Raw genomic sequence first — 16157 nt, forward strand, 5'->3', positions numbered from 1 at the left:
AGAGTCCTGGCTGCCTCTGGGACACCATCATGTCTCCTCCCTGGGCTTCCCCAGGAGCAGAACCTCCTCCCGCCACCTGGAAGCAGGCCCCGCGCCACTCACGCTGTGTGGGGATACACCTGCCCAACGCGGCCGCAGTCGTAGATGGTGAAACTGGCCCTGACGATGTTCTGCCCGTTGACCCTCACCGCCATCTCGACGGTTACGTGGTCTGGAACAGAGCAGGGGATCCAGGGAGAGAAGAACAAGGGAGCAGGGGGTCTCCACTGACGTCAGAGGCTGTGATATCAGGACCCCCATGCCTGAGATTCCACCACCTGAGAGCCCCCATCTGGCTGTCCCCACAGCCCAGGCAGTGAAGTGCTTACCTTGGTTGGGTGGGAAGGGCGGGAACCGGTTCCTCGGCAGGAGGTTGCAGTAGGCGATCTGGTGGCCAAAGGCAGGGCCCGGAACCCGAGCCACAGTGTGGATGTCGTTTCCATAGTCACAGGCCATCTCCATGCCGCTGAGGCTGGGCAGGCTCCCTGAGATCTGCAGGATCATACCCTGGAGGCCAGGGCCCTTAGCTGGGGGTGTGGGGAACGGGGTGGGGGTGGGGGTGGAGGAAGGCCACTCCCCGCACCGCCCCACCCCCGCCCTGTAACCCCGGGAGAAGAGGTGGTGGGTGGTCAGGACTCCACGCCAGAGGGCTGCAGCCTACATGGGCCTCAGTTTCCCTGTTTGCAAAATGAAACTGACCATCTTACAGTAGCCAGAGGCGCTGCATGATGTGGCCCCCGTGACCTCAGACGCCATCCTCTGACACCCTCTCAAATCATGAGTCTTGGTCCCACCTCAAGGCCTTTGCACTGGCGGTTCCCTCTGCCCAGACACTCACCGTGTCTTCCTACCTCTGCTCAGATGTCGCCCTTGCAGTGAGTCCCCCACCTCGACCTGGTCTAAAATGTCAACACTGCCCCGCAACCTACTCGCTCTGCACCCGGTTCTCTGCTCTGCTTTCCTTTTCTCTGTAGTACTTATCACCATCTTGGCATTTTATCTTGCTTCGTCTCTCTCCCTGATGAGCATGTCAACCCCTCAAGGGCCAGGCGTTTGTCTATCTTGTTCACCGCTGTGTCCCCAAGTCTAGGCCTGCGCGTAGCACAGAGCCAGTTTGCTTGACCAGATGACGTGTGTGCAGGACTGTGACATGTAATGATGGGGAGGAGGGCGCCCAGGAGCCCCAGGGCCTGTCTGGGCCATCAGAGCCATCATCTCCCCCAGGTGACAGAGGAAGATGCCAGCCTCAGAGAAGTCACTGAGGGCAGGGCTGGGTGGGACCCAAGCCTGTCTGTCCCTCAGCCCCTGCCAGGGCCTGAAACACCCCTGCCCAGAGGCTGCCTGCTACAGGTAAGCAGGAGGCTGCGGCAGCTCTAGGCCCTCCTGGACACGGGGGAGGGGGTAGCTACTTGCCCCCATGCTGCAGATCCATGTTTCCCAGCTCGAGAAACAGCAGTCTGGCACTTGGTGGCCAGGATGTGAGATGGGGGGTGCTGGCTCTCCTCCCATCTTCCAATTTGGCCCCCCCTCTTCTGGGACTCTGGAGCCCACCCACTTGAAATCAAATCCCAGCTTTGCCACTCCCTCGCTGTATGACCTTGAACAAGTCACTTCACCGCTCTGGCCTCAGTTTCCTCGCCTGTAAAATGGGGATGTTAAGACCATCTGGTCGTTATTGTTCTCGTCATCTGCCTCCAGGTCCCTGGGGTGCTATGCGCAGGAGTCTCCACCGCTCAGGGTTTGGGTGCCAGGTGAAGGGCTGTTCTCCACCTGTACTTCTGAGCCCGGAGCTGGGTCCTGGCTCCCCAGAGACTCACCGGGTACTCTTGGTGCACATCGATCTCGGCCGGCAGGACGGTCATGGCGGGACAGCGGCCGGGGCCCTCGCTGGCACTGGTCCAGAAACGCGGCTGGCTGGAGTTGGCGCAGTCCTGCTGCAGGGTGCACCTGGGGTGGCACGGCGCAGGTCAGGACGCAGGGGGGCTCCCCCGCCCCGACGGCCTCCCTGGCTCAGCCCCCGTCCCAGGGGTCTCACCGCGTCTCCAGGGCACACCAGCCGCAGTAGGCATCGGCCGCACCCACGCAGTCCCCGCAGGTGGTGCGCACAGCACACGCAGCGACTTTCACCCTGGCCATCTAGAGGCAGAGGCGGGGCCCAGATCAGAGGGGCTGCCGGCCCCTCCCAGGGGAGCCAGCACGGCGAGGGCTGTGAGAGGCTGGGGAAACCGAGGCTCGATGCTACAATGGGGCAAACACAGGGAACAAGGCTGCCCTGCAGAGGTGATGCCTGCGCTGGGAGGTGAGGACGAGCAGGCCAGGGGGTAAGGGAGAAGGCGCCCCCAGCAGCAGCAGCAGCACACGTGCAAGCAAGGCAAGCAAGAGAGCTCGGCTCGTCCTGGGACCTCGTCAGACTGAGGCTCGGGCCTTACCTGGTGGGACGTCATCAGATAGAGGTAACCGGGGTCTGCGGGGTCAAACTGCATGACGTGGTGCACAGGCTCCCCGTAGGCCACCGTCACCACCTTCCTGCTCACCACCTGCATGCTCTCGTTCAGGTTGATCTGGGGCGGGGGGGGAGCCGTCAGGGGACGGTGAGCCACGAGGGTGCCCCGGCAGGGGGAGGCCGAATGCAGGGGACCTGCCCTGGGGGTAGGGGCTGACCCGGGCTTGGAGTCTCCACCTCTGCCCCTCTCTCGGGCCCTTCCAGGACTGGCAGAGGGTCACTCTACGCTTTTGCCTCTGCTGTGCCCCCACCAGGGCCTCCCTCGCTGCCCTTCATGGGCACATCCAACCCTGTGAATAGGTTCGGGCTTCACAGTTTACAAAACATCCTCTGGGAGGCTGTTGGGCATCATGCCAAGGAGCAGGGACTTGGGTTTGAATCCTGGCCTTGACATTTACAAGCTGCACAAAGTACAAGTTGTCCAAGTCACTTCCCCTCTCTGAGCTAATGGGACTGAAGACGATACCTGCCCCGCGTGACCACGAAGTGTGCTAAAGAAGATGCGGCGGAAGCGCTGCTAGGGCCAAGCCCGGGAGAAGCTGCAGAGCCACCCGTCTCATCCCTCCCCTCTCACGCCCATCTCACAGATGAGGAAACTGAGGCCTAGAGAAGCCAAGGGACTTGGCAAGAGTCCTAAAATGAAGATGCCTCAGGGTCGTGATGCAAGCCTAGGCCTGTCTGACCCCAGAGTCCAAGGCTGGGGCTGGGGTGTGGGGTGCAATGTCCGGGCAGGAGAAGGACCAGGACTAGCTGGGGCCTGGAAGCTTCTCTGGCTGAGGGCCCATCTGCATGTCCCCTAGAGGACTGACAATGCCGATCAGAGACCCATCAAACTGCTCTCTTCCGGCTGGTCTCACATTCTCAACATGCTGCCCTGTCAAGGTCCTGCCAAGCCTTGAGCTGGGGTCAGGGGTCTAGATGCCTCCCTGGGGCCTCCTACCACCCAGCCCTCCTCGGTGGGCTCCCAAACCTTTAGTGGCTCCTCCTGCGTATGGCATCAACTTGTTCTGGCATTCAAGGCCCTGACGATCCATCTCAGCTTACTCCACCAGCCTCATCTCCACCCACTAAACCCGACTCAACATCCCAGCCTCTGAGCCTTTTCCCATGCTGTGCTCCCTTTCTGGAACACTTCCCTCTCCCCCTTGGACCAAGATTTGTCCTCCCAAGGTCTCCAACAAAAAGGAGGGCTTCACAGATGCCCTCCACACACCCAGTTGGATTACTCTCTCCCCAGGTTCCCACAGGCTGTCCCTGCCCTTGTGACATCCCTCGTCCCAAGGGGCCTCTTGGCAGAGTCTGTCCCGGGCAGCTTGGCCCCATTCCCACCCGCAGGCATCCAACAGACATGTTTCCACTCCTTCAACAGTCTACTGATGGGACTTCCCTGGTGGCGCAGTGGTTAAGAATCCGCCTGCCAACACAGGGGACACGGGCTTGAGCCCTGGTCCAGGAAGATCCCACGTGCCGCGGAGCAACTAAGCCCGTGCGCCACAACTACTGAGCCTGCGCTCTAGAGCCCATGCTCTGCAATGGGAGAAGCCACCGCTATGAGAAGCCCGCGCACTGCAACGAAGAGTAGCCCCCGCTCGCCACAACTAGAGAAAGCCCGCGCACAGCAATGAAGACCCAACGCAGCCAAAAAAAACCCCCCAAAATAAAAAACACAGTCTATTGAGCACCTAGTGTGCTCTGGGGCCTGGGCTGGGTGCTTATGATCTAAGCCCCAAGCTGGGCAAGTGGGCGGGAGACGACCCAGCACAGCGCAGCGTGGAGGGTGAAGAGGTCCAGGTTGAGGGGTGGGGTGGCTCTGTGCTGACTGGACCTGAATTCAACCAAGGATCTCGCTGTGTGACTTTGGGGCAGTCGTTTCCCCTCTCAGAGCCTCAGTGTCCTCATCTGTGAAATGGGGATCATGGCTCTGCCACCCTTGAAGGGATGTGAGAATTAAACAAGATGATGTCCGTGACATGCCTGTCGAGGCTGGGTAGACAGTGGTGCCTAATAACTGCAGCTTCGTGGGTGGGGGAGACTCCTGGACAGATGGGGAAATTGAGGCTCAGAGTGAGAAGTAACCACCCCAGGTCACACAGCTGGGAGGGGAGGAGCGAGGATCCCCATCTGAGTACCTGACCCCAAAACACAAGCCCCACTGTCTGCGGACCCTCAACGGAAGCTCTGAAGGTTGAGGAGGACCCCTGCCCCCTCCCTGCTCCCACACCTGGCATCTCCCCCAGAGGGCCAGGCGGGCTGGGACTCTGACCCCCACTGCTCAACCCCAGCCTGGGGCGTCTGCCCAGGGAACTGAGGGAATTGGACTATCGGATCTGAATCAATTAGGCCAGGACCTGGTGCCGGCTGGAGGCATGCCAGATGGCTGTCCTTCTGACAGGCAGGGTGTGGTAGGTGCCTGGGGGGCAGGTTCACTCCCTCACCCGGAGGCCGCTAAGTGGGGAAACTCCCACCCCTTCCCAGCTCCAGGCAACTCAGGGCCAGGCATCATTACCTCCAGAAACCAGTCACTTTGGTTTCGGGCTGGGGTATCTGCAGAGGGCGGCCAACAGAGTGGAGGAGGAAACGGGAGGAAGAGTCCCCACTTGCGAGGCTGTGGCCTACCCCCGCCCCTTGAAAGTCCTACAACAGTCTCAAGAGGCCAAAAGTGCAGCCCTCAACAATGGGGAAACTGAAGCCAGGAGAGAGAAAGTTCACTGCCCAAGGTCAAACAGCCTGCAAGTGGCAGAGCCCAGAGACCTGAACTCAGATCCACCCGGTTTCAAAACCCCAGTCCTGGAGCCCTGAGAGAAGGGCCCCCTCTCAGCCCCGGTTCCCTCCTCTGCCCGATGGGCACTTACTGCTGTGAGTAAGAGCGGAAGACGCAGACGTGGAAGACGCCGCCTTATAACCCGTGGGCCCCTCCCCCCAACCCCTGCCCCCTATCCCCCCGGCTACCCCCCCCAGCCCCAGCCCTACCTTCAGCAGCCGGCCACTGACTGTGCCCAGGAAGACCACCGTGTAGTTGCCCACGCTGGCCACGGCCACGGAGGAGAGGCCCTGGGCTCGGAACACGGGCGAGGCCTTCAGGGGCTGCAGGATGGATAGGGGGTGCTGCAGGTGGGCGGCCCCGCAGTCCAGCTGTTCCGGCTGCAGCTGGAAGAGAGACGCATGTCAGACCTCGGCTCCGGAACCTTCTCCGGCTCCCTGCCCACACAGCCGGCTGTGGTCTCCGGCCTCAGCATCAGTGCTTTTAAAGTCCTGCTCCTGTTCTGTATGCCCAGCGCTGGGCTCAGGCCCCAACATAAGCAGGACCCCGTCTCTGGGCCCAAGTTGACCTCTGCCCTCGGCTTCAGTCATGGAGCTGCCCCAAGGAGATGGGTACGTTCCGGGTGTGCAGGAGCTGGACAGGAGGAGTCATGTGAGGAAGGCAAGAAGGCCCAGGGAGGCCAGCCTCTGCCCCAACTTACCTGCTGACACCCAAGAGGTGTCCCTCCTGTCCCGGCGAGGTCTCCACAGCAATCATGGGGTCTCCTCCCCCCAGGCCCCTGCTCTGACCCCAGCAAGCCCCTCCCAAATTCCCAGCAGCTCGCCAGACCCAGGTTGAGGGCTCCCCAAACTGAGGTCCCTCTCTCCTTTCCCAACACACGTCCCTTCATCTGCCCACATTGCAGATGGGCAAACTGAGGCCAGGTGTGTCCAAATGCACAATCCTGACATCCACATCAGCTACACCTCACAGGAGCGGGAAAACCACGCTGGCATGCCCAGTCCCCGCCATTCCCAGGACTTGCGCCCACCTTTTCCACCTTTCTCTGAGTTTTGTTGGTTCTTTCAAAGGTTTCTCCTGCAGTCTCCACAGAAGTACAACACAGGCCTCTAGGAAGTGCCTTTCAGAAGACAACTGTGCAAATCCACAAGGATGCAGACACAAGGGTGTTTTAGAAGAGTGGGGGGTGGGGGACACAACCTCATTGTCCACGAGGATTGAGCACATCATCCAGGAGAGCCACCCCAGCCCTGGGAGACACCACAAATCTGCACTGATTATGAAGAAAGATATCTGGCTGAGAAAAGTCTCAGGATGTCGTGGGGCCTTTTTGGTAAAACTGGCACATAAACATTAAAGTAACAGTCACGACAGCAAACAATACAGGCCACGTTTACTGGGAACTGACCCTGTACCGGGCCTGTGCATCAACTCCCTGGATCCTGGCAGCCCTCTGAGGTCCCATGTCACAGACAGGTAAACTGAGGCTCAGAGGGGATGTGGCCTGCTCCAGGTCACCAGCTGCAATATCACGCCACCAGGACTAAAGCGGCCAGCAGAACTGGCTTTAGGGCGTGGCTTTAGACAGAGGTTTTTTTCCCCTTATCTGTGCTTTTTGCAAGCCAAAGCCACTGATGATGTGCCCACATGGGTTTTGTACAAAATCTCCACTAGTTTTCAAAAGCAAACCATAAATACCAGGTTCTTCATTCTTGGGAAAATAAACAGAGCTGAGCCCTGAGCCCAGCGATGGGGTGGGGCTGGGGACTGCCCTGGGCCACAACTCATGACCCGGTGGCCTTCCACAGGATGGCCAGGAGCGACCTGAGCAAGTCGCTTCACTCCTCTGAGCCTCAGTTTACTCAACTATAAAATGGGTTCATCTCCAGCACCTCCCTCATAGGCACTCGGATAAGACAGTTCATCGTAAAGCGCCGGCACGGAGCATGGCTCACAGTAAATGCTCCAGAAGTGTCAACTGATACTATCGCTGTTTCAGATATGACAGTCACTGAAATTATTATTATAAAGTGGAATTTGGGGGCAAATCATGCCTACCTCAAAAACTTTCTAACCTGGACCACCTGGGACCACCTTAAGGCAGCCATCCTCTCACCGAGGAGGCTCTTCCAGGCCCCTCTTCTCTGGGCCAACTCTTGCCCTCAACATTTCCCCCTGAACACAGCTGCCAAGTGAGCCCTTTAAAGGTACAAAGGTCTCCTCTGCTTGAAACCCTCGGATGGTTTACACGATACTGAGAATAAACCTTGGATCCTAAACCCTCCCTTCGGGCCCCTGGGATCTTCTGGGCCCAGCCCATCCCATCCTTGCCCTCACTCCTCCACTCCAGCCACACCGGCCTCATTTCTGTCCCTCAAACAGTCCAAGCTGGGTCCTGCCACAGGGCCTTTGCCTGTGCCGGTCCCTCTGCCTGGAATGCCACTGCCCAGACTGTCTTACCACTGGCTCTTCATCTTTCAGCTTCAGACTGCCCTGCCTGCCCCATCCTCTGTGTTCATCTCTGTGCCCAAGTTGGGGGCCGGCTCTGGAAGGAGGCTGCTGGCCCATCTCCCCAGCGGCCTCTCCCAGCCGTGGTCCCACCCCCCGCAATCCTGCGGCTGCAGGGAAGAGATGAGGTGGCTCCACCAGCGAGCAGGCAGGAGAGCGGGCACGTGGGCCCAAGACGTCATGAGGACGCTTTTCCCAGGGGTTGTCTAACTCTTCTTCACTGAAATCTGTGGATTACTTGTGTCATTTAATAATACATTGTTCTAAAATTAAAATAGTAAACCCTTGCCCAGGGGACAGGCGCTTCCTCCCTGAGCTGTGGGAGGGGTGGGAAGGCAGGAAGGGGACACCTGGAGGGCCCGGGTGACAACTTTGGGATTTTCTGCACTGGGCCCTGCGATGGGGGGTCCCCAGCCAGCCAGAATGGGGGATCCTGGGAACAGCCGGACCAGGCGCCCAGATCAGGGTGATTTGTGGGCCGGGGGTGCAGAGAGGATGAGGTGGGAATGGCTGGGAATCTAGCTCTCGCCTGCCCGCCCTGACGCTCACAGCCATTAATTCTGCACTGGAGGAATCCTCTAAAAAGCCTTTCCTCTGGCTTTTTTTTTTCTTATCCTAAAAATAAAATTTTAAAAAAATTTTAAAGGAGAAGTAACCCATTGGCTGCTCTGCGTGATCTGTGCTCTGAGGGGGAAGCTGGCTCCCCAGCCGCCAGGGGAAATCACAAGGCTACAACTGACTCGAAAACGGAAGCCAGACACACGTCCATTGGGCAGGCGGGAAAGGCCTCTGCTGTTGGGGGATGTGGCCCGGGAAAGGGGGAAAGTGGGCTCGGGGGAACTGGCGGGCCGTCCCGGGTGTGCCCTCAGCCGAACCCGGTCTCCAGGGGCAGTCAGCTCCAAGGCCCAAAATACTGCTTGCCCTGACTGTGTGACACGGCCTGAAATCCCTCCATCAGCACCAGCCCTCCTTCCAGTCTCACTTGGCATTGGTCTTTCAAAACACAAATTCCTCTGAGAGAAGAGGGAGGGCTGGACTCTCACAGTGGCCTCCTCCAACCCAGAAGGGCCACCTTCCCAAGCACAAGACTGGAGAGCCCCTCCTTGGCTTTTGGCCGTCCTCAGGGTCAAGCCTGACATTCAAGGCCTCTGTGATCTGGCTCCTGCCGGCTGCTCAGGACTGGAGTCTCACTTCTCTCTCTGCCCTGCCCTCAGCTCCGACCACATCAGTCTCTGCAGTTTCTCAAATGCGGCCACACTTTCCTCCTGGGGCGCCTGAACCTTCATGATGTTGTTCCCTCGGTAGCCAACGCCCTTCTCATACCTCTGAGCCCTCTATTTCCCCTCCTCTTGACCCACACTGTTCCCTTTGCCAGGCGTGCCCAGGTGGCAAGTTTTCAGCCAGGTTTCAAGATGCAATTCCAAAAAAACCTCTCCAGCCCTCTGTGACAGCACTGTGCTGGTCACCACCTTCATTTCTCATGGTAGCGTATACATGAGCTTCTCCAGGGTGGAGACTGTGCTCTGGGGTGAGTGTTTACTAAAGAAAGGAAACTAATTTTGACTAAAGTGTGAATGGCTGTATTCAGCTTCTTCTTTTCCAAGCAGAAATAATGAGAGGGACTTCCCTGGTGGTGCAGTGATCAAGAATCTGCCTGCCAATGCAGGGGACACGGGTTTGAGCCCTGGTCCAGGAAGATCCCACATGCCGTGGAGCAACTAAGCCCATGCACCACAACTACTGAGCCTGCATGCCACAACTACTGAAGCCCACGCGCCTACAGCCCGTGCTCCGCTGCGAGAAGCCACCGCAATGAGAAGCCCGCGCACCACAATGAAGAGCGGCCCCCGCTGGCCGCAGCTAGAGAAAGCCCATGCGCAGCAACGAGGACCCAATGCAGCCAAAACTAACTAACTAACTAAATTTATATATATAAAAAACAAGAAACAATGAGAGCAACCCTGCACTGCCATGCTGGGCGCTGGAGAACGGAAGGAAAAGTATGGGTCAATTGTATGTCACTATGTGTGTGACCACACAGGGGAGCCAGGTGTTCAGTGCCAGGTGGCACCTGGCTGCTACTTTTGGTTCCTCTAAGAACCTCAGTTGATCCTTCTCTGAAATGGGATGAGCCACGGGCGGCTGCTGGTCTCAGCTCTTTTCTAGGAGCAGGACACCTCCTCCTTCTCCGCTGGCTGCCTCCGGGGGCCAAAGCTCAGCTCTGCCCACTCTCCCACTAGAACTCTGACATACTGATTTCACTATCAACTGTAATTGTGTTGACTTTCTCCCCCCGGGAAGCCAGTTGGAGCAAGAGCTTCCAGAGCTTGGCTTCTCAGCCTCCCGCCTCCTGCCTGCAGACCCCACCAAACCTCAGCCCCACTGCAGGCGGCACTCCGAGGAGGATGAGGCGTCAGCGGCAGCCTACAAGACCAGCGGTTCCGCCCCAGGTGTAGACTACACCGGCTGTCGGGGTTTTGTGCTTGGGAAGTGAGGGCGCTTTCCTGCCTCAAGTTTTTGGTTGTTACCGAACCCCGATCCCGGGAAAGTGAGCTTTCAGTGCCGAGGGGCTGAATGCACAGCAATCGCCTTGGGGTATTAAGCAGCAGACGGCAGGGCGGCTGCCACTCACCACACGGGGCTGGGGGCTGCACTGAACCACTCACCACACGGGGCTGGGGGCTGCACTGAGCCCCTCCCACTCACCCTTCCGCAGCAGCCAAAAAGAGCTTTTACAACCGCAAAGCACTAAGTGTGACGTGGAATCCCGGAAAAGAGAAAGGACATTCGTGGAGGAAACTCTGGGGTTTAGTTGAGAGTAAAACACCAACGTTGGTTTCTTAGTTTTGACAAATATATGTCGCATCTGTCATAACGTGTGATCTTAGCAGCGGGGAGAACTGAGGGAAGGGTATGCGGGAACTACCTGTACTATCTTTGTAACTTTCTTGTAAATCTAAAGTTATTCCAAACTAAAAAGTTGTTTTTTTCAAAAAAAGAGGGCTTCCCTGGTGGCGCAGTGGTTGAGAGTCCACCTGCCGATGCAGGGGACACGGGTTCGTGTCACGGTCCGGGAAGATCCCACATGCCGCGGAGCAGCTGGGCCCGTGGGACATGGCCGCTGAGCCTGCGCGTCCGGAGCCTGTGTTCCGCAGCGGGAGAGGCCACAACAGTGAGAGGCCCGCGTACCGCAAAAAAAAAAAAAAAAAAAAAAAAAAAAAAGCAAAGTGGCTTGTGTCCCTCCCACAGTTCAACAGCCTTCCATAGATCCCCAGTGCCCTCAGCATAAACCCAAAATTTGCTCCTGGGCCCTCAAGGCCCTGCCCGACCTGGCATGCCCCTCTGTGGCTTCCCCCAACCCCTGTCCTGGCCAGCTCCTTCTGCCTCAGCATGGACAGCAGAGGAGGGGCCGGGACTGGAGAACGGGGAGCCAGCAGGGCAGTAATGGGGGTCTGACAGGCACAGCATCAAAAGCCAGGCCTAGAAACAGGGCACTAAACTCTGCTTCCTGCAGAGCCTGGGTGAGTAAGCCCTCCCCCAACCTTCTCCCGAAGCTCTGAGGTTAAAGGGGGAAGTGTTCTCCAGGTCTCCAAGGGCACAGGTCAGGCCCAGACTTGAAACCACACCTGCGACTCCCAAACCCAAACTCCACCCAACCACTTCAGCCTGTGCGTGCTCTTGAAACACAACGGCTACTGGGCTACGGCTCCAATGAGCTGACCTCTCCACTGAGGGTAAACCAAGGCATGAAAAGAGCCCTGGGCCTACCGCATGCCGGTCCTGGGAGGGGGCAGGACAGACTCGGCTCTGGGGGGCCTCTGGCAATGGCCCTCACACCAAGGAGGAAGCTGCCTGTTGCCAAGAAAGGAAATACCAGCACCTCCCAGTTGGTGATCAAGGTGCTCACTTCCTGAAGTGGTGGAGGTGGGGGGCAGTGGGGGAGAGAATGGCCAGCCAGGCCAGAGAACAAATCAGCAGGCCTGGCTCTGAGTGGGAGGGGAAAAGCAGTGCTTTGGAGAAACTGAGGCACAGAGAAGGGCAGAGGCTTCCTCAGGACACACAGCGCAGTAATTCTCTTCCTGGCCCCAGGCTGCCCGAATCAGGCAGGAAAAACCAACAAGTGGCAATGGGCAGAACAGCTTGCGTGCACCCTTCCACAGCTTCAGAAGGGCCTGCCTTGGCTTCCCTGGCCCGCTCTCTGGAGGAGGTGGATCGCCCAGCCCAAGCACTGAGGTCATCGGGCCAGCTGGGCACCACCAGGAAGGGCCGTGTGGACCAGCCAGCCAGGCCGCCCTGAGCACGATGTGTCCACCCACCCACAACTGGCACTCCCGACCCTGCCGCCAAACAGAATACAGCCTGGAGGGACAGCCCCAGGCTGAGGTCACAGGCCAGGCTAGACTGAAGACCTGCTGCGTGCAGGCAGGGAGCACACACTCTTGTTGGGTTCCCATTTAGCAGACAGAGAAACCGAGGCTCCTGATGTGCCAAGTCTCAGAGCTCTTAACTCACTGTGGGCTGCCCCATCCTCACTGAGCCTCAGTATTCTCACCTATAAAATGGGGGCAATAACTGCGCCCACTACAGAGGCTCAGCTCACAGCAGCCCTCAATACTGAGCACCACAGGTGCTCGATACACATTCCCAATTATCTCTGCAGGCCACTGGGCAGAGACTCGGGGACGCCCCAGGACAGGAGGGCCCCTGGGACCAGCCGCTCCACCACTCCCCGAACGCAAGCATCTGAGGCTGGATGAGCAGCGCTGCCTTCACCCGGGCTGGGGTGGCTCTGATCGGGGCCTGCCTGGGAACCGCTGCCGCAGCCGCTGACTCAAGCAGCCATTGTTTTGTTAGCTGGACACGGCCCCCCAGACACTCAGCTCCCCCTTCTCGAAGCTGTTTCTCATTCTGGCCCAGCCTGGCCCCGTTTCCAGCCCTCCCCCCCGGTCCCAGGGGAGCACAGTGTGGGATGGGCAGCCAGGACTCTTCCCTGGCTGGGGCGGCGCGGGTAGGGGGGTCATTCCCTACCGCCAGCTCCAGCGGGGGAGGGGCGGCAGGCGGAACGCGGCAGCTCCGGCCCCTCCTCACCCTGGAACAGTTTCGGTCCCAGCTTCTTCCCCTGAAGGGACGCAGGCCCGGAGAAGCTGAGCGTGCAGCTGGCTCTCCTGGGGACACCAGGCCTTCCTCCTCTTGGGGCTGAGGGGCCCTGGATACTGAATTCACACCCTCCTCCCAATCCCCTGGGGGTGCTGGCCTCGGTCCCAGAGTCATCAGACAACGGCTTGTGACCGCAGCCGAGGGGCTCCCAGGAAACATCTCTGGGCCGGGTCGCATGTGCTGGAGACATGGAGGTGACATGGGGCCCTCTCTCTAGCTGTCAATGTCCCAGTTCAGAGACCATCCCCTCGTGGGGAAGGGACAGTGGAATCAGTAACACAACAGAAATAAGCAGCAATGGTTTACTCTGTGCAGAGACCTCTGCCTGTATAACCTCACTGAACCCTCGCCAGATCCTCACAAGTTGCTGCTACTTTACGGCAAAGGAAACTAAGCCACAGAGAGGTAAAGTGACTTGCCCAGGGTCACACAGCCAGAATAGGCAGAGGTGAGCCTCAAACCTAGGCCGGCTGTGGCTCCAGTACCCTCGTCCTAACCCACAGTCTCTCTGCCCCCTGCTCTGTCGGGTGCAGCCAACAGCTGCTGGGAGTTTGGCCACGTGGAGCTGGAAAGGCCCTGGGTTGCAAGCTGGGGATACTGGGGCCCATCAAGGAGCTAGCCACTTCCAGAAGGTTCAATCACCTCCAACACAGACGGTGGACGAGCTCTGAGAGGGGGATGGGGGGGGCGGAGGTGACCGCCGATCGCTGTTTAGCTCCTTTCCTGAGCCTGGCCTCCACTTCAAGCCCTCTGCCCACGGCCCCCCCTATTATTTACTGATCAGAGCAGAAAGCGCTCCGTGATTAACGCCCCACTGGGGCCTCGCTGGGCCTCGTAATGGAGCTGTGAGCTTCCTCCCTCCTCCAGCGCGTGATTTATCGTGTTTCAGGGTAAAGGATGGTGGACTGGGTGGGGCGAGGCTCACTGGCCCTGCTTATCTCGGTGGCATCGGCATCGAGGATCAGCGGGCAGTGGGAGAGTGGGCGGTGCAGCGGGGCCCTTCCAGGCAGCCTGCTGGGTTCGGCCCTGGCTCAACACAGGCTTTGGAAAGAAGGAAAACCGGCGAGCTCTGGGGGGAGCCGGGATCCAAATCCACGTGGCTGGCGCCAGGAGACTTTCCGGGCCTGTCCCCACTCCGGGACGAGCTGGTTTCCATGGCAATCCCCACACCGCTGGCAGAGCTGGAGGGCCCCTTGGGAGTCACCTGGTCCAGCCCCAGCGGGGGCTCCAGGAGAGAGTGTCCTGCTCCCGCCAGCACCTGGCAGGACGAATGTGGGCCAGCAGCCACGGGGTCTCCTCTAGGACCAGATCAACTGTGTCTCACTCTTCCCCCAGGCCTTACTGGTTCCCTGTAGCCCACAGGACAGTGTCCAAACCCTCGGCCTGCACCCCAAACCTCACATGCTCTCAGCTTCATCTCTGCCTGGTACCCAAACCATGTTCTACCGCATCTCTGGGCCTCCGCCTCTGCCTGGAAGGCCTCCCCAAGCCCCATCTGTCAAAGTCCTGCTCCAACACCTCCCTCCTCCAGGAAGCCTTCCCTGAGTCCCTCAGACTCAGCTCTGCTTTGGCATATCTTCTGTCCTGAACTCCTCCCCGACTGTCTGGGGGCTCCTGGAGGATAGGGGCAGGGTCCGATTCATGCCTTTTAACAGGCTGCCATGTAACAGAGCTGAGTCCCTCCCTGCCACACTCCAGGGAACCCTCCACCAGGAGCACAGACAGGCAGGAGATGGTGCCCAGGAGGTCTGGGCTCTGGTGGGCGAAGGTGGAGACAGCTGCAGTTGTGGGAAACAGGAGCCCTGCACCCGGGGAACCTGGCCCCAGCCTGGGACCACACTGGGCACGGGGCTCGGCAGCTCTGCTGGCCTCACTGGGAAGTTCTCATTACTCCCCACTGCAGCCCCAGCAGGGGAAGAACATCCCTGGGTCTCAATTTCTTCAACTTTAAAAGGGACCCATTCACTCCATCACTGTGACCTTGAGGGCCTCTTTGACTCACACCCCTCAGGTCAGCATTTTCACAGGAACCAGGGAGTAAAGGTGATGAGCACAGGCTCTGACAGCAGACACTCTTCCACCTTTTACCCGCCACGTGACCTCAGGCAAGTCACTTATCCTCTGTGGGCCTCTGTTTCCCCTTCCTGTAGACTTAGCATAACACTCACCCCACTCCCTTGCTGGCAGGATTAAAAGATACGCATTATACATCAAGTGCTTTTGCAAAGTGCCTGAGACAGAATAAGTTCCCAGGACACAACAATAAAAGTAATAATAATGGTGCCAAAGGGAGCAGTTCTGGTGACAGAGTGAGGGCTTTCTTGCCACCCCACAGCCCAACTCAGACTGGGAAACTGAGGCCCAGAAAGGGGAAGGGATCCTTCAGGCCCTCATGCTTCTCTTCCATACACAGTGTGTCTGTTCTCCAGCCTCCAGCAACCAGAACCCAGAAGCCGGCCTGTTTCCTTAATCTCCATGAAAACCGGCAGCCGTGGCAGTCGGCAAATGAGACTCCTGTAGAGGGTGTTTCTGCAGGGACTGAGCCAACTCACACAGGCCTCCGCTGAACTCCAGGGGTCCCTGTTCTTGTCTCTGCTGAGCCCACTTTACAGATGGGGAAGTGGAGGCCCAGAGAAGGTAAGTGACTTGCTGGAGGCCACAGGGAGGAGGTGCAGAGCCAGGATTTGAATCCAGGGACTTGGTGCCAGGGTCCAGCACTGACCCGTCCACCACTCTGGGTGTGTGTGGGTGTGGCAGGCTTGACTGTGGGCATGGCCAGGGCCGTGACAGATCCTCCACCCTACTAGCAAACGCTGGACAGTGAGGGGCTGCCCTGGAGGGGAGGCGGAGGCCTGCCCAGCCCCAGGACACAGCACGGTCCAGGGCTGGGGTCAGGGTTGAAAGGGATTTGTCAAGTCATTCAAACGGACCACATCTCTCATTCATGCACCCAAAGGGCCAGGGGGTCACAATCACATTTTCAGAGATGAATGTCACTAAGTGCCTCCCTGCCTCCCTGACTTCCTCAGGAGGCCCCCTCAGCCCCAGCCCCCACTTGTGGCAGGGCCTCTGCAGATACCCTAGCCAGCCTCTGCTGGCTCAGGAACTGAGTCACTGCAGTGGCAGCTCCCGGCTTCCATCCCGGCTTCCATCTGGGGCCTGCTGGGAGGTGCTGTCCCAGAGGGGGTT

General features: G+C 58.9%; 1 protein-coding gene across 3 annotated transcripts in view; it reads right to left on the minus strand.

The window, feature by feature from the left end:
- The window catches only part of PLXND1 (plexin D1), a 52063-nt gene that overhangs the window by 28839 nt on the left and 7067 nt on the right, over positions 1 to 16157 (minus strand). Inside the window, exons 2-7 of one of the 3 annotated variants that reach the window (XM_089919764.1) lie at positions 5513 to 5689; positions 2469 to 2600; positions 2075 to 2175; positions 1857 to 1986; positions 369 to 531; positions 103 to 211 (exon numbers count right to left, since the gene is read on the minus strand). In XM_089919764.1, coding sequence (XP_089775890.1) covers positions 103 to 211; positions 369 to 531; positions 1857 to 1986; positions 2075 to 2175; positions 2469 to 2600; positions 5513 to 5689 — 812 coding nt within the window. Of the gene's footprint in view, positions 1 to 102; positions 212 to 368; positions 547 to 1856; positions 1987 to 2074; positions 2176 to 2468; positions 2601 to 5512; positions 5690 to 16157 lie in introns of all 3 variants that reach the window. The other 2 variants (XM_022562751.2, XM_089919765.1) reach the window with 2 other exon arrangements.

Source organism: Delphinapterus leucas, chromosome 10, assembly GCF_059928025.1.
Source record: "Delphinapterus leucas isolate spDelLeu-1000000601 "Yukka" chromosome 10, BTC_Dleu_Yukka2, whole genome shotgun sequence".
Lineage (NCBI taxonomy): Eukaryota > Metazoa > Chordata > Mammalia > Artiodactyla > Monodontidae > Delphinapterus > Delphinapterus leucas.